This window comes from Eptatretus burgeri, chromosome 3 (assembly GCF_056783735.1).
Source record: "Eptatretus burgeri isolate ZD-2024b chromosome 3, Ebu_testis_v1, whole genome shotgun sequence".
Taxonomy (NCBI): domain Eukaryota; kingdom Metazoa; phylum Chordata; class Myxini; order Myxiniformes; family Myxinidae; genus Eptatretus; species Eptatretus burgeri.
The window spans coordinates 78,036,222-78,061,695 of record NC_140963.1 but is presented as its reverse complement, the minus strand read 5'-3'; the positions used below and the strand labels follow the sequence as shown (position 1 = coordinate 78,061,695).

At 42.4% G+C, this 25,474-nt stretch overlaps 1 protein-coding gene across 6 annotated transcripts in view; it reads left to right on the top strand.

Moving 5' to 3' along the window:
• Positions 1–25,474, top strand: part of LOC147030249 (histone deacetylase 4-like) — a 168,574-nt gene that overhangs the window by 12,644 nt on the left and 130,456 nt on the right. For 4 of the 6 annotated variants that reach the window (XR_015056279.1, XR_015056278.1, XM_085874119.1 and 1 more), the window contains exons 2-3: positions 20,735–20,886; positions 22,934–23,013. Coding sequence is in view for 2 of the 6 variants with exons in the window: in XM_085874117.1 (XP_085730243.1) it covers positions 20,859–20,886 (28 nt within the window). In the remaining 4 variants the exon portion in view is untranslated. Of the gene's footprint in view, positions 1–16,141; positions 16,233–20,734; positions 20,887–22,933; positions 23,014–25,474 lie in introns of all 6 variants that reach the window. The other 2 variants (XM_085874117.1, XM_085874116.1) reach the window with 2 other exon arrangements.

Below are 25,474 nucleotides of genomic sequence, written 5' to 3'. Positions count from 1 at the left end.
TCTTATCAATGTACAAGTTTCTGTTTGCATAAAGATACAAATTATGGATTTCCTCCCACAATACAAATGATCAAGGCTCATGAAAGAGTGACGGGACAGAAGGTAAAAATGGAACCAACTGACGGTGTGGCAATGGTTGAATGGAACAAGCAAGGGAATGAATGGACAGGATTGAGGAGGAAAGGAAACAGCCACTTACAAGTAAGAGGATTGGTTTGGGGAATGTTGATGGGAGTTGACATTATAGTAGGTAGGGATGCAGATATACGTGAATATTGTGGTGTACCTCGTGCTTGAAACCATGGATTGTTAGTGTTTGAGGTTTGTTGCTGAGAGTTAATCAAGTCGAAGATTGGAAATAAATCGGTAATAAATCAATAAATATACTTCCATTGTCTTGCAATCTTAGATTTGATTATCTCTAATCAACAAACCAACCAATTGTATTCTTTCATTCATTTAGAAACTTGTATGTTGATAAATAGTCCAGCAGTTAAGCTTCAAAATGTGGAAAAATTGTTCAAATTTCGAATAAATCACTAAAATGAATGGAAACATGGTTTAATATATAAAGATGTGGAATCATATAAAAACAAACCATCTCAGATCTCAACTCTGAAGTGCTTTAATCGGCATATGAAGTCGGCCAATTTTTAACTGTAAGGAATGCATTTTAGTAAAATATACATGTTGTGTAAAAATGATTCTGCTATTTGTTGTATCCATAAATGTGATTTCTATGCTTTAAATATTACACATCATGAATGTAAAATGTTGATATTTGATGATTGATAAATCTTTGCCAATATATACCATATTTACCCCACACATGTTAAGTGAAAAGCAGGGTGAAGCAATTGGTTCAAGTCCATGGGTCTAATTGGTTTATGATCGAGGAACAGCTTATTACAGCGCGTGCGCTGTATACAATTGCACCGAGTTTGAAATGTCCCCGGTGTCTACCACGTCTCCTGTGTACCCCCCCCCCCCCTCCACGTGCCTCAAGACAGCCAATGACGGCCGTCCGGTAGATGCAGTGCGTAACCTAGACGGAAATGGCAGCAATTGACGGAAATACCCGAGTATTTCAATGGAAATTTATGAAACTAATGTGTTATATATGTGAAAACCATTGAATTTATTGCTTGACAGAAAAAAAAACCAAGAAACGCGCCCCTCTCATGTATGAACGAACGAAAGACGTCATTTCCGTCCACCATTGCATTTCACGCCGAACTCTGAAAGCTAAGTTCTTCTTATGCCATCATTCTTTTGCGGCTCCCTGCCACGCTGTATCGAACGATTTCATTCCTTCTGTTATATATAAAGGTGCTTATCACAATAATAACAAGATTTTTACATTTTAAATATTAAGTACGCTTTTTAATTGTTTTTCAACTGAAAAAGCTTAAATTGCATATTTTAACATTAGTGTACTCATTTGCTTCACCACACGCGCTGTATTGAAGGATTTCACTTGTTTAAATTGAAAGTTATGTTTTGAACATGAATAGCAAGACAAGTTTGCCGTTTTACCGTACTTTGGTTCTTAATTTGTTCCAATCGCACATGCGCAGACATGAGTGAGATAATATTTTTACTCTGCCTGCCTGGACAGTCAAACAAAATGGGAAATCATTCCAAACGGGAGACTTGCCATTTTTAAGGACGTTATCAAGGACACAAACAGGCACGAAGAACTAATGTAACGTGTTGGATCGCGTGATGTAATCGACCCTGGGTAAAACCTCGAATTTATTTATTTGTATGCCTTTACACCTCTTTAAACCTTTTATTTAAATTGAATGATAAACTTTAACACCAGAACGCAAATCACCTTCATTATACTTCCAAGAACCATGCTATATATCGATTATATATAGCATGAGACGGTGTGGTATGTGAGAGGGTACAGCATTGGGTTGAAGAAGATGTTACCAATATGGCTATGTATGATTCTGATGGATGCTGTGTTCTATGATGATCGATATCTTTCCTAAACTGTGACTCAATGTCGTCTTATTACAGTGGATAAGGGTGATGTATATGACTGCTTCAGGAGTGCTAAACTTCTAGATTAAAAAAAAAACTTTCTGTAAAATCATTTTATTGAAATTGAAGTATATAGTTGAACACCGAGTGGGGTGTCATCATGTTTTATGTACTCTCTAGTTGATATAAGAAATGTGTATATTTATCAATCACCATTGTGCATTATTCATACTTATGGACAGTTATCACCCATACAACTCTTCAATAGTTGCATGGGAACTGTTGCTCTGCACCCATTACCCATTATTACTTGGCGAAAATTTTTTGCTGCCAGGTATGTTGGTCTGTCACGTTTGTCTGTCTGTTTGTCTGTTTGTCACACCATTTTTGGTCACAGTTTTCAAGTAATCGTTCTAATTTTTTGTGTGTGTGTGTGTTTCTAAGTGACCAGCCAAGGACAGCAACGCTTAATTTTTGTGAAGATCCGAATTCAGATCAGGATCTGATAATTTTTAAAGTGATTTTTCACCTTTGATGGGGCCAAAAATGATATATAGCACAACATCTCACAGGATTATGGATGGATTCTGACGAAACTTGGTGAACATGTTGGGTGTGTGACAAGGACGAATGCATTCAATTTTGGTGAAAAATTTGAATCTGGATCCGGACAGCATCAGCTGTGTCCGAAACAACCTGCTCTGCTGCTCCTGCGCTTCCTCTCTCGACCCTTTTTACACTGTCATTTACCAGAGGTCATCTTCCATCTGCTTGGAAATAAACCAACATCACAGAATTACGTAAAAAGAAAAAAAGATGCAAAAAGCGGATCCCCTTAACTTCAGAACAATCGGCTTACTTCCAATCATCAACAAGGTCATGGAATCCATCATCGCAGTTGACATAAAAATCATTCCTTTTCTCCAACAGCCTCATCTCAGATCATCAATTCGGATTCAGACTTGGTCAGCCTACCTTGGGCATGCTGCTTCTACTCTCCAAACAATGGTGGAGGCCCTCAATATCATACATGAGATCAGGGCCATCTCTCTGGACATATCTCAAGCTTTTGGTACAGTCTGGCATCCTGCCTTGCTCTCCAAACTGTCTGCCTCTGGAATCCAAGGCCAACAACTCTTGAATTCCTGATTTCCTCCACTCTCGTAGATGTGTGCCCATCAATGGAACACTTTCATCTCTTCTTCCTGTCAAGGATAGAGTACCCCAAGGCAGTGTTCTAGGCCCAATATTATTCCTAATCTTCATCAATGATCTCATTGACTGGAAAATCATCTGTCTTTGCTGAAGACTCCACTCACTGCTGTGACATCTCTCATCCTTCCGCAGAGGCAGCAGCCCCTTCCCTCTTCAGTGACCTAGTCTGAATCCAAATTGATCTGAGATGAGGTCATTGGAGAAAAGGAATGATTTTATGTGACCTGCAATGGTGGATTGCATGACTGCTGATGATTGTGAGGAGGCTAATTGGTCTGTAGTTAGGGGGAGCCGTTTTTTTGCACCTTTTTATGGAATGCAGTGATGTTGGTGGATTTCCAAGCAGATGGAAGATGACTGAGGGCAAATGATAGGGTGAAAAAGGCAGAGAGAGGAAGTGCAAGAGCAGCAGAGCAGGTTTTTCGGATTCATGAGCCGAGACTGCCTGGGAAGGAGTACAGGGAAGCATACTCCAGACAGACTTAACAAAGTGCCATCAGGTCTTTGAGTGAAAAACGTTTCACAGTTCAATCTTGAAGTTGACCAGATGTTTTCTTGCTCTCCTGAGAGTGGACACACTTGTTACAGGCTTTGTGAACTGATGTGAGATGCTTTTGGTCGGGTTTGCCTTCCCAGAAGAGAAGGTAAGTTGTTTTGAAGCACCTGTCTCACGACAGGATTCAGTGTAGCATGGGTGGGATTGTGGGAAGAAGGTTAGGATGACTGTAAAATGAGATGGGATGAATCTGCATAAGAGAGAGCAGGTTTCTGTGGAAGAATTCCCAGGTTGAGTTAATATCAGGTTCAGTAGATATCGGAGAGCAGTCTTGAAGTGAGATGACTGCTTGCATCTGAGATGGCTCTCTGAGAAAAGCCAGAGAGATATTGATTCTCACAAGCACATTATTAGATGAACTAAATGGAGACATTTACAGAGAAGTTTGTCATCACAACGTCCAGAAGGGAGGATTTGCCATTGTGGGAAATCCGAGTCAGAAAGTTCATAGATTGACCCAGTCCCGCAGACTGACTCAATCAGTGTTCATTCCTGATGGCAGTTTCCAGCACATGCACAGAATGAAGCACAGGGAAGACTGGCTTTACAACACTTGCACAGTCCTCTGCAAGCCTTCTTGCAGTCACAACAGATCAATTCGTTCCCAGCCCCAGTGCTCTAGGTTGGGTCGCTCCTGCCTTGCTGCAAGCGTCTTGCCCCCCAGACATATACAGCTTTATAAGCTGCTCTCTGTGTGTTCCTGAAGGGAAGCCTGAGTCGGCGGTATGTTCTCGATTCTCCTGTGGCCTGTGGGGGATTGCGGTATGATCCTTTACTCCTCTGGATGCAGTTTACTCTGCTGATGGGGCATGTGTATCTGTATATTAGGACCACAGATCTGTCAATGGATGTAGCACCCCTTCAGAGATGTTTTCTGGCTGAGCACAAAGCATATAACAAGCTGGTGAAGCATCAGAGTAAGCTTTGCATGCCTCAAAGGCAGTTCTTTCCAATGCCAGTAATTGCTGAAACAGTGTCACCTCCTGTGACAGCATGAAAGAAAGGCAATGCCTTGCAGGTTCTTGGCCCCAGTTCATAGCAATGGTGTCGGCTTGAATAAATTAATAGTGTTTGCCAACCCCAAATAAAATCCGCAGCTCTTGTATGCTCACCTTCAGTCAATTTGCTATTGCAAAAGGACCACATCAGTATCAACAGTTCTTAACATTGTTGAATGACCATTTCTTGCTGCATGGACAGTGTGAAGGATGACTGGTGCCTGCCTCTCCATGGTGGCATGGTGCAATACCCAGTTTATACACCACACATGAGCTGATAACATCGTCATTGTATGTGCTGAGGATATCTGTGCCTTCCTGTGTCTTCATGTTCTCAATGTGTGTTGCCAAAAAGCAAACAGCTTGGTTTTGTTTTCATCATTGCGCAAGAATATCTGCCAGTTTGATGGTACTACTGAACTGGGGTGGGGGTTACTCGTCTCCTACTTCCTTGACCACAAGCCTTTCTGGTGCTCTGTTTCATGCTGCTGTCTCATGTCTGTCATGTATAATGTTGAGCCATTTGACACTTATTGTCCAAGGGGTATGGCTCAAGACCAATGTGACAGTCCATGAAGGTTTTGCAGTCTTTTGGTGGCAGCAAATTAATCAATTCAGCACTATCCAAGATTTTTACCTCCACATCTGGTGCTTCCAGTTGTATGCCGTTTTCAAGGCAGGGGAGTAGTTTTCACTTCTGTCCGACTCTGAGTTCTCCCATGGAAGGCAAAGGAGGAAGATAAGCCTGGTTATCATGCTTTAAGAACTCCTCCAGATTGACGTCTCTGGCTTGGCAGGCAATGTATAATCCTGCAAATAGATTACAGTCTCTCTTGAAGGCAGCGATCTTGGTTTGGAACTTGCGCTGTGTTTTCTGAGCGGTTCCAAACACTGGCAGATTATTCCTTTGAGCATTGATCAAGTCTCTCCTCCACGTATGCCTCGGTTTGATTGCCCTAGCTGGTGAGCTTGGTTGAAGTGATTCCACATCAGATGCAGGCATTACATCCTTCGTGTGTAGATTATGTAGTTCCATTGTCTCTTCAGTAAAGCGGTTGCCCATTTCCTCTCCAGCTGACACAAAGACTTTGATATCCTTGCTTGGGGGGGGGGGGGGAGGTCATACACACGAGCTTGAAAATAAAATAAATAAACCAACAGATGTAATGACACACTCCCATCTAATAGAGGAATGGTTATATTTTTCAATAAGGATAACTCAATAGGTCTGATTTATTAAGATGTTTTGGGCTGTATTTTATACTTTTGCAGAAGAATATCAAACCTGTGTTTCTTTATACCATCTGCAATACTGTATTTTCTTAATAACAAAAATAATGAAAAATCACTTAGTGACACTTGGCGAAATGGAACGGAACTCGGTAGAGCACTTGCAGTACCTCCGCCAGGCTGAATAGATTACATTTTGTATGCCACTGATAGGTCGGATCTGAATCCGGACCTTAATCAAAATCAAATTGGCTTGCTCTTGTCATCTGACCAACTCATCCACCTAGTTTTGTGATAACTCGTCCACAACTTTTTGAGATCTCATGCGATACATGTTTTATGGCTCCATCCCTCAGTGGTGAAGAATCACTTGAAAAATTCTCAGATCCGGTCCAGTTGCAGAGTCAGAGTTGAGGGTTGCCAAAAACCTTTCCCCCTTTTCAAGTGCAGAATACACAGAATTCAGGAGCAATATTGCATACAACTGGAAAGGATGGATACAGAGGGGGAAGGGATAGAGACACAGTATTTTGAAGCTAACACATAAGTGAGGCATTCGGCCTTCTCACGAGCGGAGTCTGCTATGGTGCCATTTCAAGTGAGGGAAAGTGATGAAAGGAGAGCATACTCCAGAGCAGCGTTTCTCAACCGGGGGCCCGCGGCCCCCCAAGGGAGCCATCGGCCTTCGACCAGGGGGCCATGAGCGGATGCCGAAAAACTGCGATTCAGAATGCAGAAGCTTGTAATGTACAATGAAGGTGACAAGTCTCCGGTCATAGTGTCAAAGTAAAAAAGGGTAGATGAGTTTAACCACGATTTTAAAAGAGAAGGCAGAGCCGACAGAACATTCATAGTAAACCAATGTTTACAAAAACGTTAGAATTTTGTTTTTTTTCAATTTTTTTCTCAGATGTCGAAGGTTCGAAAATGGAATGACAGCTATGTCAAGTTTGGATTCACGAATGTCAGGCGAGATGGCGTGGACTGCGCGCAATGTCTGCACTGCTCGGTCGTGATGTCAAATGCGTCACTACGTCCTTCCAAACTTTCAAACCATCGCGACAAGATGCATCACGGAAGGAAGGAAGGAAGATAATATCGACGCTCTGTCTGCGAAACGATCACAATTTGACCGTGAAGCGACACTTCCCAAATTTGGATTCCGGCCAGAAGAAAAACCTGCTCTTCAATCCAGCTACGAAGTGGCATACTGAATTGCGAAGTGCAAGAAGCCGCACACTATTGCTGAGGACCTTATCAAGCCATGTACAGAGAAAATGGTGGAATTGATGATCGGACAAGAGGCGAAAAAGACGATCCAGCAAGTTTCGCTCTCTAATGACATGTTCCGACGACGGATTGACGACATGGCCGCTGATGTGTGCCGTCAAGTTTGCTCCGAAATCAAAGAAAGCACGCTCCAGGCTCGCCTTCAATTAGACGAGTCTACCGACACCGCCCTGGAGAGCCAGTTGATCGCCTTCGCTCGCTACGAGAGAAAGGGAAAGATGAAGGAAGAGTTCTTGTTCTGCGATACCCTACCAACCACGACAGCGGCAGATATCAAAGCTATTGTGGACTTTTTTTTTTTTTTTTTTTTGAAGCTAATGGACTCGGTTGGCAGAATTTCAAGCACATTTGTACTGATGGTGCCCCAGCGATGGTCGGCGTCAGAGGAGGGTTCATCACGCTTGTGAAGAACGAATGGCCCCATGTGACGTCCTCCCACTGTTCACTACACCAATACGCTCTTGCGTCAAAGACTCTTCCGCCTCGTTTGCTGGAAGTCATGGACGTCACGGTCAAAGTGATGAACTTCATTCGTGCGAAGGCCAAAAATCATCGGCTCTTCCAACTCCTGGCCAACGAAATGGGAGCGGAACATGTTGGACTTCTGTTCCACACCAAAGTCCTTTGGCTATCGAGGGGGAAATGCCTCTCTCGGCTGTATGAACTCCGGGTTGAGGTGGAAATCTTCCTGCGAGAAAACGAAAACAACCTCCATGTCCACTTCGACAATGAAGAGTTCGTCATGATGCTCGCCGACCTGGCCGATATATTCGGCCGACTCAACGAAATGAACCAGTCCTTGCAAGGCCGTGATGTGACAGTCAGTGACGTTCAAGACAAGCTTGCCGGACTGTCTGCTAGAATGGAAGTCTGGCAGGCACGAATCAAGGCCAGGTCCACTGCCTCGTTTCCTTTCTTGGACGAGCACCTGCAGACGCAGAGGATTGAGCTTCCCGTCGGCATCAAAGATTGCATCACTAGACATCTCGACAATCTCTCCGCTGAGTTCAAATCGTCGACGATGCACCGTTGGATGTTCCGTGGCACAAACACCCGTTTAACGCCAAAATTGAACCTAGTGAAGACTAAGCAGAGGAGCTGGCAGAGTTGAAGGTTTCAAAAGCAATGAAGCTGGTCTTCAGTAACAAAGAAGACCACTCCACCTTCTGGTTGTCTGTTCAGGATGCGTATCCACTACTCAGCAAGAAGGCATCTGTAATGCTCATTCAATTCGCCACAACATATCTTTGCGAATCTGGATTTTCTGACCTTGCGACCATTAAAACGAAGTCCAGAAACCGTCTTGACGTTGGGAACGATATTCGCCTTGCTGTGTCCAAGACGGAGCCGCACATAAGAGGCCTCGTCAGACAAGCCCAACAGCAAGTGTCTCATTGATTGTATTGCTTAGAAAAATGTTTACTTTGATTTATCCTTTAAGAGCGAGTAAATAAATTTCATAAAACGAAATCTGCATCTTTTATTGAAGGGCAGGGGACCACGAATATTAAGCGACTCGGTAGGGGGGCCATGGGCCATCAAAGGTTGAGATACGCTGCTCCAGAGACCGACTTGATTAGGTGCAAACAGGTTTGAGAGGAGGGAGACGAGTTTGAAAGCTCATTCTTGAGATTGGACACGTTTTCTGGTTCTCCTGAGGGTAGATACATTTGTTGTGGGCTTTGTGGAATGATCTGTGGTTGCCTGCAGTTGGATTCTCCTTCCAGGAAGAGAATGCAAGTTGTTTTAAAGCAACAGCCTCACAATGGGATTCATAGCCAAGAGTGGTATATTGGATTAGATAATTGAAGACAAGATGGCATGAATCTGTGCATAAGAGAGAGCAGTTTTCTGTGGAAGAATTGCTCGGCTGAATTGATATCAGCGGTGGTGGATATCGGAGACCAGTCCTGAAATGTTAAAAAAAACACAAATAAAAAAAAACCGACAAAGTGCGAATGTAGAGGCGGGTCACACTTTATGACCCGCAAAAAACGGGACTGCGAATAGCGGAACCGCAAATGTCGGGGTCCAAAAGTACGAGAGATATACGTGGAGTAGAGGTGTTGGGTTCGTACCATTTCCTGTTAGTACATTCTAGCGTGGCCTGTAAAAGTATTCACCCCTCTCCAAAGTTTTCACATTTTGATGCCATTTGAGTTTATTTCATGATTCTTTTAAATGAAACTTATATTGAGTCTTCACAAACTACTCCAAAGTGATAAAACTAAAAAAATGCAAATAATATGTGAAGTTAAACTAACAGAGAAAATCAGATGATTCTTAGTTGCATAAGTATTCATACCCTTTGCCTAATTAACCTAAAATCACTTCAGGAGCAAATTATTTGTTTGAAAGGTTACAAAATAAGTGTAATAGGTTTCACCTGTATGTAATCAGTGGTTTTACTTAAAAATTAAGCTCCCCCACTTATCTCAGGAGTTTTAAGGTGCAATTCACTTGGTCAGGCCAACAAGGCAAACATGAAGACCAAAGAGCTTTCCAAAGATGTCAGACATAAAGTGATGGAGAAACGCGTTCAGTTTAGGGTTATAAGATGATTTGAGAGTCACTCATTGAGTATGGTGACATCCATCATTAAGAAGTGGAAGACCTAATATACCATCCAGACTCCACCCAGAAGAGGTCGTCCGTCCAAACTCGGCAGATGGGCAAGCAGGAAACTGGTTCAGGACATAAATCCAACAATGACTTGAAGATCTGCAAGGCTCTGTGTCCGAGATGGGGGTCAGTGTTCATCAATCAATAATATCCCGTTCCCTTCACAACGCTGGCCTCTATGGACAGGTGGCAAGAAAGAAGCCATTCCTGAAGAAGATGCACATAATAGCTCGTATGGAGTTTGCGAAAAAGCATCTCGATGCTACTGAAGGCATGTGGAGAAAAGTTTTGTGGTCAAACAAGATAAAAATTGAACGTTTGATCTGAATTTGAAGCGTTACGCTGCAGCACCGCACATCACTCGGCTAAACACTATCCCTACAGTCAAGCATGGTGGTGGCAGCATCATGTTATCGGACAGCATTTCATCACCAGGGACTGACAAGCTTGTTAGGATAGAAGGGACAATGGATGGTGCTGCTGCACCACTCATCTCTCAGTGGTGTTAGGGGTAGTTTGCTGCTGCAAAGTACAGGAGAATCCTTGATGAAAACCTTCGCGAATCAGACATGAATTTGAAACTGGGTTGGAGATTCACGTTTCTTGAGGATAATGATCCGAAGCTTAAAGCTAAAGCCACACTGGAGTGTGTGAATAAGAAGAAAAATGTCCTTGGTGGCCCAGTCAAAGTCCTGTGTTACATCCTTCAATTATAACAGTGTTTAGTTTGAGCTCTTCATTTATGAATAACAAAAAAGTTCATTTGGACTTTTGCAGGGCACTGTAACACTAACACACACACACACACACACACACACACACACACACACACACACACACACACACACACACACACACACACACACACACACACACACACACACACACACACACACACACACACAATTTTCAGCAATAGCTGCAAAAATCTAGTATAATTTCTCTTGTAGCCCTGTAACCAAACAAGCTATATTTGTAACAGCTCCAACCTCCCAGCATGATTAATAAATAATAAATATCATCATTTTAAACTTACCATGTACATTCACAAGCCTCAGATATGTCCTTCCCATCGGTGGTCAGAAGCATCTAATCCAGATGCACAGTCCATTCACTGGTGGTGATCCGCCGGTGGTTTGTGTAGCACACGCCCGTCCACTCGGGTCTTGCACTGACTCACATGGTCGGGAGTGTCTCCTACGAGCAGCTGCCCATTCAGCAAGCAGGAAAATTTCTCCGAGCCTTTTATTGTGCAGCGGCACAGCTCTTTTTCTCAGGTACTTTTCCATGTATTTTTGGCTTCTTTCAGAAGGTTTGTGAGCCATTTCAGATAGCGATCCTTATCCCGAACACAATATATTTTATTTCACCCCAAACACGGTCGTTTCCTGGGGTTTCTGCGCATGTGCACTGAGCGTTTTGGGGTGGGTTACATCATTTCAAAAGTCTGTATATTTGCAATGACAACGAGGCCATGTCTGTGTAATGACTCCGCTCATTCGATAATTGAGAATGAGCATACCGCACCGATCAGCATGGCATATCGACTCGCTCGGTGGTTCAACTAGGTATGGTGTCATGGCAGACATGCCCATAATCCGACCCGGATATGACTGAATCATTCGGCCGCCGCAATCACTTCGACGCAGTTCGTTGGGATGAGAGCTGGGTAATCGGACAAATCCGATGGCTGTAACAATATTCATTAACTTGACTCTGGGCAAGACGCATGAAATATGTAACTTTTTTGGGGGGATTTGACCACTGGTCATGCCCCAGGAGGACTTGGGGTCACTCGGGTTGAAACGGTTTAAAAAAAAAAAAAATTTTTTAAACTCCAAATTTGACATTGGGTAATTCCTGGTAGAAATTTTTGTCATCTTACAACTTTACTTTTGGTGGGAAACATGGGGATTTGCGACGGTGTGCCATTGACTTCACTGTCGTTTAACATTTCAGTCCATCTGGGATCGTTTCATTGATGTGAAAACAATTTTGTTTTGCATAAAAATATGAACACATTTTTCATTCATAGTATAATAATACCTTTTGGAACCTTCTTGTATGTAAAATACCTTCCAACCATTGGCCCTGTGCTGCACACACCTCTACGTGGGATGAATTACGCTTGGTGAAGTACACCCAGTAGCTAAATGTGTTTGGCTGACTGTGTGCAATGCAACGCTCAATTTCGTTTTGTATTGACCGGTGCTGTACGTATCACACATCAGGTCTGTGCTTGTGTAAGGTATACTTGAACCTCACACTGTTTTTGTTTTGTTCCATGGGTTGGTTTAGATTTGCTAGAGTTAATCCAGGTCCACAGTCCACCCAGGGTGGGTGTCAATGAGCCATTGCATTTTTTTTTTAACATTCCATCTGTTAAGGACAGAGGTTCTAAATACTATATTGCTGAGAGATGATAAAAACAGTGTTGTTGAGGCTGTAATCGACGTGTATAAAATTTGTTAATTATTCGAAGAGCAGTTGAAAAATACAACGGCATTTTAAAATGCTGACAAACTGTGGCGTCCTTGAGATCAAAGGGGATTAACCAGTTCTGTGGGATGAAGAATGAGCAAATTGAATGGTAAATGAGACAATAATTGTGTGTGTGTGTGTGTGTGTGTGTGTGTTGGTTGTCATCTCCATATACGGGTTTCAGAAGGTGGAACAGAGCCCTCCCAGGTGTGCGTGCGTGCGATCATTACCTCCGCCACCGAAGGTGAAAGAGGTTATGTTTTCACCCCTTTCTGTTTGTGTACAGGCTATTTGAAAAAGTTGTGGACGGATCCGTATGAAATTTTGTTGACAGGTTGGGTGTGTGTGACAAGGACGAACGGATTAGATTTTGGTGAAGATCCGGATCCGGATCCGACTACTTGAATTTTTTAAATGATTCTTCACCGTTGAGAGATCCGGCTAAACTAATACATAGCACGATATCTCAAAAAGTTGTGGACTGATTCGGACAAAACTTGGTGGACAGGTTGGGTGTGTGACCACAACAAATTGATTCGATTTTGGCGAAGATCCGAATTCGGATCTGACTGCTCAAATTTTTTAAGTGATTCTTCACCATTGAGAGGAAGAGGAGGGGATTGGGACCCCTCCTCTTCAAAGTGTTGGTGCTGCCTAAGTGGTCTCTGGCTATTGGACACAACCCTGGACAGGTCGCCACTCTGACACAGCATACCATTGTTGGGGAATTATTCCTCTTTTAGACAAGTGACCCTTGCTTCAGTCTGACTAGAGCAAAGTGTTTTTTTTTTGCCTCTCGACTTTTCTTTTATTAAAATGAAAAGTCCTAAGACCTCGTGTGAATCTTGTATTTCTTTGCCACTTGTGGACGTTTGTTTAATTCTTTGCTAGTCCAAGGTGACTGGTCTGATAAGACTGTCCTCTTGCCTATATGCTATCAAAAACCCTCTCCACTCTCAAAATGTGTATATATATATAATATATATGAGGGAGAGGTTCATTGTGGGGGGAAGTGTATGAGGGTGAGAAGCTGAACTGGTGGATAACATTAGAAATAAATTGTACTCAAGAAAAATAACTACTTGTGGGCATTGATTTATCGGTGTCTGTGATTTTATTAACAGGATTTTAAAACCGAATCGGCTAAACGTTAAACCCTCACAAGTTAAATAAGATTCCACAACAACCTGAAGAATTCTACAACGATCACTACGAGGTGCCAGGTGAAAAATCCACATCACCGGCAAGCTGGCACTCATTTTGACAACCTCAGAAGGATGACAGGCCGAGTTAACCCCACCTTTTATTAATTCAACAGCTGAGTGGGATTTGAACTCAGGACCCTAGGATCCAAAGCCTGCCACCCGAACCATTAAGCCAACACCAGGCATACCATTGAGAGATAGCGCTCAAAAACGATAGATGGCATGATATCTCAAAAATGTATTGGGCCCGATATGTTCTCGTGGATCAGGTATTACGGGACAGAGGTATGCGCTCTGCCGAGTGCTCTTCTCGTGTTAAAATTTGTATCACGGTTTGATCCGGAGGTGAGTGGTGGTCGTGCTGGTTGGTGGATGTGTTATATTTAAGGTACTATGTGCATGATTTAATATATTATCATACAATGGAATGTGTGATAATACATTAAATCCTCTAGCGAGTAGAGTCGTCTGATTCGTGATGTTCTGTTGATGGGTTGACTGACTGCCTGGACGCAACTGAGGTTGTGGATCGACTGATGTGGATCTGCCGTTTGGAGAGGTTATCTGCTGAAAGGATGGAAACCTTGAGGAAGAACTGTGCCCAGCTGATGATCTGTGTGGTCAGGAAACAATTCACCTGCTTACAGGTTAAAGTTTTTACTTTAGGTAAGGGAACGATGTTTTGAGGTTTACAATTTTTATGAAGTTTGAATATTAAGTTGTGAAATTAACATCATTAACAACAATCCTTTAAATTATATCATATTTTAGGAATGTGTGTGCGTGCGTGATAGAATTGCGAGGAACAGAAAATGAAAAATATCTAAACTTGTTTTTTCTCCTTGTTGTAAAACACAAATTGTATGTGAGTTATAATAATATTAGGAATTTATTTTTAGTTTTAAAAGAGTTAAGGTCACGGAAATATAATTGCACACCATAAATCATCCGTAAGTCGCACACGCAATTCTGTAAGGCCTTTGACACGCGAATGCACAGTGTATCATGCGGTACATAGCTAGTGAAATTGATACCCCACACCCAGAGTCTTTGCTTGAATAATGTAGAGTATGTGTGGAGCATGCTTTGCGTGGCAGCACCAACACGGAGGGTATGTTTTTGAGGAAGCATTCCGCAGTGCGAGTGTGTCGGCCAATTGTTATGGCCGATACAAAACTGAAGGCTCCGTTTCACAGGAGGTATGTGTGGACTTTAAAAGCCAATAATCATCTCTTCCAGATGTTTTTTTTACTGGTATGTGCTTGTGCTTACGGCTGAGGAGTCCCACGGGTCACAGAAGAAATGTCACCTGAGACTATTTCTGCAAATCTCTGCAGTCGTACTTCCTAGTACTACAAATTCTCGGATTGTTGAGCTGTTTAAAAAAAAAAAACAAAAAAAAAAACCTGACTCGTCAACCTTCCAGAGGATAAATATTGTGGAAATGTTTAGGATGCTTTGATTATATCGGCTGTGTATGACAGGCACACTGTGCTGGGGGCATTAAATTGTTAGATGCCGAGACGTGGGCAAGCAATTCGGAGTGAGGGTTGGTGGGGTGGGTGGTTATTTGTGAAGGGGGACACACTGCACTCTGCTTCAAAAATATGTTTGTTTATTTAATCGAAAATATGTTAGCTGTAAATATTAGTTAAATATAATTTAAGAGAAAATATTAATGAAGAGGTTGGTGACGTATTCCGCTTTGTTTTTTTCTAAAATGTGAAAACTAATCGAATTGTTTTAATCTCATTTCCAGCACGAGTTTGACGTGAAAGGGACTACCGACCCGTGCACTGTTCAAAGCAGTCAAACTAGTTTGTCAACAAGCGTGATCATGAAGAAATGTGTTACTATATCAAGAAACAAATAAAGCAAACCAATTTAGAATTAAAAACTCATTTTCCCTGTGCAATTCAGACCATAACAAGAGAATCGTATCGGGTATATTTAACGGCTTCTCGAGTGGTTAGATGTGTCTGATATTTATGAGCTTGCATGTGCTGCACTCAAGAAGACACATACATTCAGCTCTGATCAAATCGTTCTTGTTGTGCCTGCAATTAGCAATAACATCATTTGTGACCTTCGCCACTGAAGATGGACGGAGGTTATGTTTTCACCTCTGTCCGTTTGTCTGTGAGCAGGATATCTCAAAAAGTTGTGAACTGGTTCGGACGGAATTTTGTGGACAGGTCGGGTGTTTGACAAGGACAAAACTGATTAGATTTTGGTGAAGATCCAAATCCATATTCAGCTACTAAAATATTTTAAGTGATTCTTTACCATTGAGAGATAGGGCCAAAAACGATACATAGCACGATATCTCAAAAACTCTTTTCCATTGTGGTGGAAAAGAACTTGATTTCCACACTGGCCTCTCCATTACTCCATGGAGTACCTTGTATACAACATAGTTGATTCTGGCAGTATGGCATCAATAACTATCTTGCAGCAGAATAAAATGTGGGCCAGCAGCAGCAAAGCCTTAAAAATGGGATCCTGGAGTGCCAATGGCTCATCTTGCTGCAAATCCAATTGTTTTTGCGCAGTGTCCTAGATTTTGGTGTACCTTGCTGCAAATGCAACTACTGGAAGCATGACGAGGTGTGCGGCCAGCAATACAGATTCTATGTGAAGACAGTAAGTAACCGTCCCCTGCCCGACCCCCTTCACCCCCTTTTCAAAGTGACCGTGCTTTATGATGCCGCTTGTTGATTGTGCAAAATATTATCAATGTTGATTATCAATGTCCACCAAATTCAAGCATGTTGATTATTTAGAGGGAAGATGAAATTTGATCAATCGGTGAACAAGACGCATGCCAAAAGTCAGAGCTGCCAGTTCTGGTGATCTCAAGTTATTCCAGCAGGGCTCTGCTTGTGGTGGAATTAGTTATGAAGTAGTTATTGGTCACCTGGAAGCCAAACCAAATGGGTGTGATCTGTTCGTTCATGTCCGATTGCTTACAATGATTCCATTGGCTGTCCTGCAATGGACGTTTAGCCCATGTGCAGTCGATTGACAATTCCTCAACAAACACCATGTATCGAAGATGATTTTTAAACAAGGGTCTCGGCTGATGGACGAACTCAATAACAAAGGACAGCAGGTTCACAAACTGTCAAAGGATATGGGATAGGGGATTGATATGGACATGCACAAGGCGGAATAACAAAATCACGAGTAACAATTGCCCGGAGAAGAACAGAATCAGCATGTGTAGACTCGACCATGGGTGTGCAGGAGTGAGTGCATCAAGTAACGAGAATGGCACACGGTCGAGCGTATACCTCCGTCAGGCTGAACAGTTTACATTTGGTATCTCACTGATATGAAGGATCTGCATCTCGACCTTAACCAAAATCTAATTGGGTTGTTCTTGTCACCTTCCCAAATCATCCACCAAGTTTTGTCATCACCTTTTGAGATATCGTGCGATATATCGTTTTTGGCCCTATCTCTCAATGGTAAAGAATCACTTAAAATATTTTAGTAGCTGAATGTGGATTTTGATCTTCACCAAAATCGAATCAGTTTGTCCTTGTCAAACACCCAACCTGCCGACCAAATTTCATCCAGATCCGTCCACAACTTTTTTTGAGATATCCTGCACACAAACAAATAAACAGAGGGGTGAAAACATAACCTCCTCCACCTTCAGTGGCAGAGGTAATGAATGAACAAGAGAGAGACAGAGACACGATGGAAGGGGAAATTAACTTGCATATAAGAGTGTTGGCCTCTGATTCTGATGTACCATACTCTTAGAGAGAATCTGTGCTGCCAAAGCAGTTTCTTTGCGAAGGTTATATTGAGTGGTTTGCTATTTTTTTTCCCAGCAGTCCCAGGCAAAAATGTTATAGTTAGAACTCCAGTATATGAGAGTTGTACTCTCATATACTATAGTTGGTAACAGGCGCTACTACAGTAGTCCACAGATAATTACTACAGGAAAGGAATGCTATTTTTCCTGAGCCAATTTTTTTTTTTCCCACCCGTCACATGCAGCTGTTTATAAAGAATAATGTTTGTAAACATCTCCCTGAAACGTCTATATAAATGTATCGTTTTTCGATGAAAGCCACTCAAGGTTTCTGGGTTGTATGCAGTACGTACTGCAGTCGGTATCGCACTGATTCCAACCTGATGATTTCCGAAAAAATTGCCAATATCGTGTGTGTGTGTGTGTGTGTGTGTGTGTGTGTGTGTGTGTGTGTGTGTGTGTGTGTGTGTGTGTGTGTGTGTGTGTCGTTGATTGGTATTTACAAATGTGGAATGGAATCCTCCCAGGGCAGGCTCAAAGCATCCACCTTCATTTCATTGAGCGGTCACGATTCATGGACCAAGCTGTGAAGTTTTCTGTTCTCAAAGTTTTGTGCTGAGGTTCAGGCTGAGCCCCGGAGGGCTTCCAACTGTAGTTCGTTTTGGTAAAATATTCCCGGGAATGTTTTTTAGCTCACCTGTAAAGTGGTCTCGGGGAGCTTATGGGATGGTGTCGTCCGTCCGTCTGTCCACAAATACTTGCAACTTCTCAGAAACTACACGTACGATTTCAATGAAATTTGACAACAACCTTCATCACCCGTAATGGCATAAAAAAACAACTGGGTCTGTAGGGGTCGACTGAGGGAGTTGATGGGGGGGGGGAGTGGGTTTCCTCCCCAAAGAGGAATCTGTTTTCTTCTCAAATGATGCACACAATTCCGATGAAACTTGACCACAACCTTCACCCATGACCTACCAAAGTTTGTTCTTGACATTCGAAAAATCTGGCTCTCAGGGGATTTAAGGGGGGTTGCTCCCCAAAATATGTATTTGCTTTCTTTTCTGAAGCCACACACACAATTTAGATGAAACTTGACCACAACCTTTACCACCCGTAATGTACCAAGGTTTGTTCGTGGCATTTAAAAAAATTCCATAGGTATTTACTTTCTTCTCCATTATATATTTTGTGGGTCATCCATGCCTACCAGTGGTTTCCTGATTATTTTATCCAGTGACTACCAGGTGAGTGCCCAGGGGTACTGCCCCAATATTTAATATCTCTGTGAGGTTCTTTGTCATTATTCCTGTAGGTCCAGCTATCACTGGTACAACTTTGGCATTCTTCAGCTGCCAGGATCTTCTCATTTCATTCTTGAGGTCTTGGTGTTTGGTCATTTTCTTGATTTCTGCATCGTTTAGTCCAAAATCACTGGAATTAACATCTCAATCAGCAATGCTGCCTTCTCTTTTTTTGTCCCCAAGTATGATATCTGGTTGCAACGCTTTGTTTTCGATGTTCACCCTCTATGGGATCATTAGTTTGTATGTGAGTGGTTGGTACTTGCATGTTTTCAGTGATTACTTTTGGTTCATGTTCCCACAAATTTTCTGGAACTGGGACATCAGTTTTTGCAGATGTGCTAGCGGATTACATTATAAACTCTGTTGTGTCATTGTGTGAACAGCTGTTCTGACATGAGTTTGTTTTTCTTTGTGCATTCGGTAATGAAGCATAACATATCATTCTCTTTACTAACCCCCCTTTACTAACTCCCCTCCACCCCTCACCTTTCTCTCTTTTTATATTATTATTTTTCATACTCCTCTCTCTGTCTCTGGACGTATCCGGACGGTCATTATGTCTGGAAGGTGGTTATCTCCATATGTGTCAGGACGGTGATATTGTCTGGGCAGAGGTTGTCTCCAGACATGTCTGGGCGGTATTTCTGTCTTGATAGGAGTTTGTTTCCAGACAGCTTGGCTCCGGACGCATCTGGGCGGTGTTTTTGTCAGGATGGGAGTTTGTCTCTGGACGCGTATCTCCATGTGTGTCTGGACGGTGGTTATGTCTGGCCAGAGCTTGTGTCCAGATGGGAGTTTGTCTCCGGAAGTGTCCTGGCAGTGTTTATGTCTGGACGGGAGTTTTCTCTGGACGCGTCCGAGCAGTGTTTGTCACCGAACAGCTTTGCTCCGGACGTGTCCTGGCGGTGTTTTTCTCTGGATTGTGTTTATCTCCAGACATGTCTGAGCTGTGTTTGTCTCTGGCTGGTATTTATAGTATGACTGGTAGAAAATGGATTTCAGACATTATTTTGTTTCCATCTTCACTGTTATTCCATGCAGAATCATTTTGATGAGACGGTATGAATCGTAATTGACGCTCCACCGCACGTCTGCCTTCCCTTCCTCTCACCTCTCACTGCCCCCCCACCTCACTCCCTCCCTCCTCTGTTTTCCCCCTCCCTCCTCTCTCTTTCACCTCCTCCCTCCCTTCTCTCTCTTTCACCCCTCCCTCCTTTCTCTTTCACCCCCTCCCTCCTCTCTCTTTCACCCCCTCCCTCCTCTCTATCACTCCCCCTCTCCCCCCCCACCCCCCATCCCAGTGTTCCCATCAGCGAAGCATCGGGTGGTATTTGCTAGTGGGGGTAATAATTGTGAGTCATGGTGGGGATGAGTTTGGGGTAGATGACATCACCTATTCAGTAGAATAATTGACTTGCACAAGTGAGTGTAAACATCATGAAAGAGCCAGTTTAATGTAGCTTTAAAATATGATATTTTGTTTCCATGCAAGCACAGTATGTGCCTTTGGGTAATTATAGAGAATGTAGACATTCCGTCAAACTGATATTAATGAAAAGTAAAAATAGTTCAAACGATTTCTGTCGCCTGGCTGTGAATTCAATTTGGTTTTAAAATAACCCCAAAAGCTACAAGCTTTAGTGTAGTGGTGGTTTGGACTGGACCCAGGTGTAACCTCTTGAGTGCGACTAAGGCAGGCTGCAGCATGTTCTCCATAATGACACTAAAAGTCCATCTCAAGATACAGTCTCGGAATCCTGTATGGCAGGCGAACATCTCATAACAATGGTAGAGACTTGTTCTGCATAAGAATTTTCGGCTATACAAAACTGTTGCTTTATTCTCCAGAAACTTTATTAAGACTCGTGTTAAATATGCATTCTAACATGAACTGTGCACATTGCATGACTGCATTTGTCATAAAAATTTCTCATTGAGCATTTTTTGCATCACGTGGCTGCATCGCGTCGGGACACCGTACCAAAAATACATTATCGCGGGGAACTGCAACAAGTCCGTAGGCATACCGAGTGTGAATACATGCCTTTTTCCTCTCTCTGTACGTCATTCAGGCCCGTGGAGAGGACTAAGGCGGAATGGCGTGAGACGATGGTGCGACACCACCTGGGCAACAAATAGACTTCGGGAAGAGGGACGGTCTGCCCGTGTTGTGCACTATACGAATATTGTCCCCCAATGATTATGGGCTCTCAGGGACATCCAGGCAAGTTGTTTTCTAATATGACCTCGCCGTGTGTGTGTGTGTGCGTGCGTGCGTGTGCGTTTTTATTTATTTATTTATTTCCTTTCGTCCCCCCCACCCCCCATGGCATTTTGAGTTTCTGGGTTTTTACATATGTGCTCATGGTATTTAATTGAGTTCCGGAGCCAATTTTTCAGAATTATGTGTCTGAAATCGTCACTTGTGAAGCTCTTTCATTCTCTTTTTCAAACGCTCGCCGCGTCCGTGCTATTGGCAATAAGCACCATGTAATCGTGCTTTATTTATTGGACCTTTTGTATCTTCTTCAATTGCTTAGGACATGTTTTTCGTTGGATTAACGCTACAGGAGAAAAAAAAAAAAAGACGGGGGAAAAAAAAAAAAAAACACCTTTTGATGCATAATGTAATCACAAAATGTTTGGTTTTCTATGTAGGTTGACTGCATGGCTTTAATGTGCTGCTTCTGCTCAAGGTTTCAGTCCTTTAGACAGGCCCAAACATCAAAGCACCGTTTGCACATTCAAAGCCGCACTGCCCAGGATTGGAGATTTTGAATTGCATGGTAGCGGCATGCTACCGGTATAATATCTGCTTCGTGAGAACGCTGTGATCGTCACCGTTTCTCAACTCCCGGTTGCATTGCATTGCTATCAGGAACGCTGGAGTGTAAGTAGGTGACCGTGGTGTAACTCGCAAGTCATGGATCTTTCTTTTCAGCAACACTTGTTTTTTTTTTTTGTGTGAAACTGCCTCCGTGTTCTTTTTGTCATCCTCTGTGTTATTTATGGTTATTCCACTTGTGAGTGTTCACGAGATGCAAGATGTTTAATTTATTTAATTTGTTTCCTTTTTTTTTTTTTCCCCTCTCTGTAACTTTCTGGTTTAATTTCCCTCTGCCACGTTGTTCTTCAGCTGGAAACAGAAACACTTTTGCGTGTCATTTGCATTGATCAGGGTATCAAGTAAAAACTTAATGCCGCAATAAACTCTTGTAAATTCACGTGACCATGACACACTACCACTGTTATGTGGACCATGTTTCTGCTCTGTGGTTATAGCAGTTTTTTGGGTTGAGGTGGGGATGAGGACGAGGACAGGGGAAATCACATTGGCATGTTACCTTCGGGATGTTTGTGTGGGCATGTGAGACCATGGTTCTCCCAATTTTCTCTTCTGTGTTTAATCCTCAGCAAGGATCTGGCCAGGGTCTCATAATACCGATCCAAAGGTCCAGTCTTTTTTATTCACAATGGACTCTTAAAGTTGAAAGTGAGTGCGAGTAGACAGGATACCTACCTTGATGTCCTGCTTGAAAGAAAACATGCTCTTTGAATGTCTGACATGCTAGCTCAGAGGTCGTGGTTCTCACCTTTTGAGCTGTTTATCCTGGATTGCAGTCTCAATCTGACTATAGAGAGTCATCCAATTGTTGTTCACAGGCATGGGATTGTATTAGAGTATGCTCTCCTTTGGAGGAGGACTGGGTGGGGTGGGACAATAAAGCCACCAGCATTTGCTGGTGCACTTTCAAGATCCAATAGTACCTTTTGAAAACGAGTAGACCATTGTTTGCCTGTATCTTGGTCAAATGTGAAACCTGTTAGGATGCAGTGATAGAGTGGCGATCTGTCCATGTGCATGGTCCTGAGCCATGGAAACTGCTTCAACAAAAATAATCTGGGAACAAAGCTGACCAATCATACCTGTACCCCTCCCCCCAATGAAATTAAGTGCATCAGCTGATAGATTTAAATAATGTGAATAAGGTGCAGACATGATGGGCCAAGTGGCCTCCTGTGTTCCTTATACATTCTTGTATGGTCACGTGTGATTATGGATAATGATGTTGCTCTATAAATCCAGAGGCGCTGCCTGTGATGCTTGTAGTAGTTGGCTGGGGTGGTGGTGTGGTGCAACCAGACCAGCACTGCCAAGTTCGCTCTACTTCCAATCCCCAAATACTCCTTTCGATTCCCCCAGGAGGTTAATCTGTGGTGCCTATTAATGGCTGCACGTTGGGAAAATGAATGACCATTCTGTTTTTCAGTATCGGTGCATTGTTTTCCACCTGTTGTGGAACAGGACTGCTTTTCACACGTTTATCACGCTCTTGTGTTTGGGTCTCAGGTTGGTACTTTTGATGTTTTCATGCTTTTGATTTTGTTATATTTTGATCATGCTTTATTGTCCGGTTTTCAGTCATTGCTTTAACTCATTGTCTCATACCCTCTTGTACGAACGAGCCTGCATGCACAATGTTGCAATGAAGGACTTTTTGGTGGTTTGAGTGACCGATTAGACGGTATCTTATCCTAACACTACTCTTTCATTGGGTGACCTTGATTAATACATTGCAGAATATCACATTTTGTACTGAGATGGAGACCTTTGTTAGGGTACCATGCCTACAAGGCTGGGTAACCTATTGTTTTTGCTCTGTTTATTATTATTTTTCTTCCGCTGGCAATTTGTGGGGCTTTTTTCACTTTGAAATCAATTTCTCAGCAACCCTAAGTCCGATCGACAGGAATTTTTCACCGTAGTATCTTTATTGGTGGCATACTTAATTGATAATTATGACATCATAGGTCACGTGGTTTGGCAGCCATATTGTTTTGAATATATATATATATATATATATATATATATATATATATATATATATATATATATATATATATATATATATATATATATATATTTTAACCTCCAGAACGGCGGGACAGATCGAGGTGAAACTTTACAAACACATTCGCCATGACATCCTTTTACAAGTTTGATAATTTCCAATTGATTGGTTGCATGGTTTGGTGGCCATATTGAATTTACCCTAAACCTTTCAAACACCTTCTTCAGAATGGCTGGTCAGATCAAGGAGAAAGTTCAAAAACATATTCTCCAAGGCTATTAAAAAGTCGTCTTCTCTGTAATGGCTGAACAGATCGAGGCGAAACTTTTACAGGTATGACCGCCTATCCATGACAAACAAAAAATTCCCACCTCCTTTTGATGTCGGTCACATGGTTTGGCAGCCATATTGGATTGAAATAAAATATTAAATAATGTTTACTCTGGAACCGCTACATAAATCAATGTGAAACTTCAGTTATGATGTAGCAGACATGTAGAATGTAGGTTTTAAAATTTAACCCACTTGGCCACATGGTTTGGCAGCCATATTGGATTGAAGTAAAATATTTAATAATGTTTTTTTGTGAAATTGCTGAATCAATCAATGTAAAACTTCATAGTTATAATGTAGGAGACATTGGCAATGTATGTTTTAAATTTCAACCCAAACAGACACAAGGTCTGGCAGCCAGAATGATTTAATTATTTGAATCTCAGCACTTTTAGAACTTTTTTTTTTGCCTAAGGTTCATTTGGCTGTGCCTACATGCATTTGAGGGTACATGAGTAGAAATTCAATTGATACCGATTATGGCCCCAGGAAAAAGGGCTAACTGCATCTGTTATAAATAGATTTAACACTTCGTGTTACTCGGTCAGTAACTCGACAGTCCCGTGTTGTATCAAAGCAGGGTTGTATCGAAGCCGGATGTCTTGATACCCGGTCATCACTGCCAGCATTTATAAAGTGGCAGTTCCAGTTTATTTTAATATTCCCTTCATATAATTTTAAGCTTGTGGAATATGAGCCAATCGAAATATTAAAAGTTAAAGATAATGTCTGAAGGTCATTAATGATGTTCTCGGAGTGGGTTACTTGTCATTCAAAATGTGGACCCGATCCCTCGAAGATGACGTCGCGTCAGGATGGCTGGCAGATTGAACAAACCCCCAAACTGTTTCCAGGTTTGAGGTATTGATCATGATGGATCCCAGTGTAAAGTTCCCCAAAATATCCACAAGACTTGGAAATTCATCAAGACAGCATTTTGACCATTATCAACAAACAGCTGGGTTTTTCAAAGATCTCAGAGGGATGGGTCCCCTCAAACCTTAGCACTCATGATGGACAACTGCTGGGTCATGTCACCAGCTTATCAAACTGTTAAAGGCAGATCCAAAGGCTATTTTGCTCATCTGATAACTCGTAACAACAAGGCTTTACTAATGTGATCTTGAAAACAAATTGGAATCCATGCAATGGAAGCACAATGGTCACAACACCCTTGACATTTTACACCTGATCCTCAGCTAGCAAGATAGTGGCCCCAATCTTCTGCAACACCAAGTGGTTCCTCATTGACTATACACTTCACAAAACTACAATCATAGGGGAATATTACACCAGCCTCGTGCACAAACTGTGGCAGGCCCTCTAGGCCAAAGCTGAGGGATGTGGACCAAAGGGCTCGGGGCTACAAGTGCTAGCCCCGGAGATGCTGTGTCACGGGGGAAGCTCAACCCCCTCACCATGGTGGCTGCGTACACATTTTATGCTTTGATAAAGGATGTAAAGCGTGTGTTGCACCACTATGCGAAACAATATGTCTTCTTCAGATGCTCGTATAGCTTTTTTTTGCCTACACTACGGTCATGAGTTCCCAGACAGAGTGAGCAAGCTGGTGCGTATCAATGGTAGAGGTCCTATGGCACTCGGGCCCAGTGTGTGCTCTCTGTT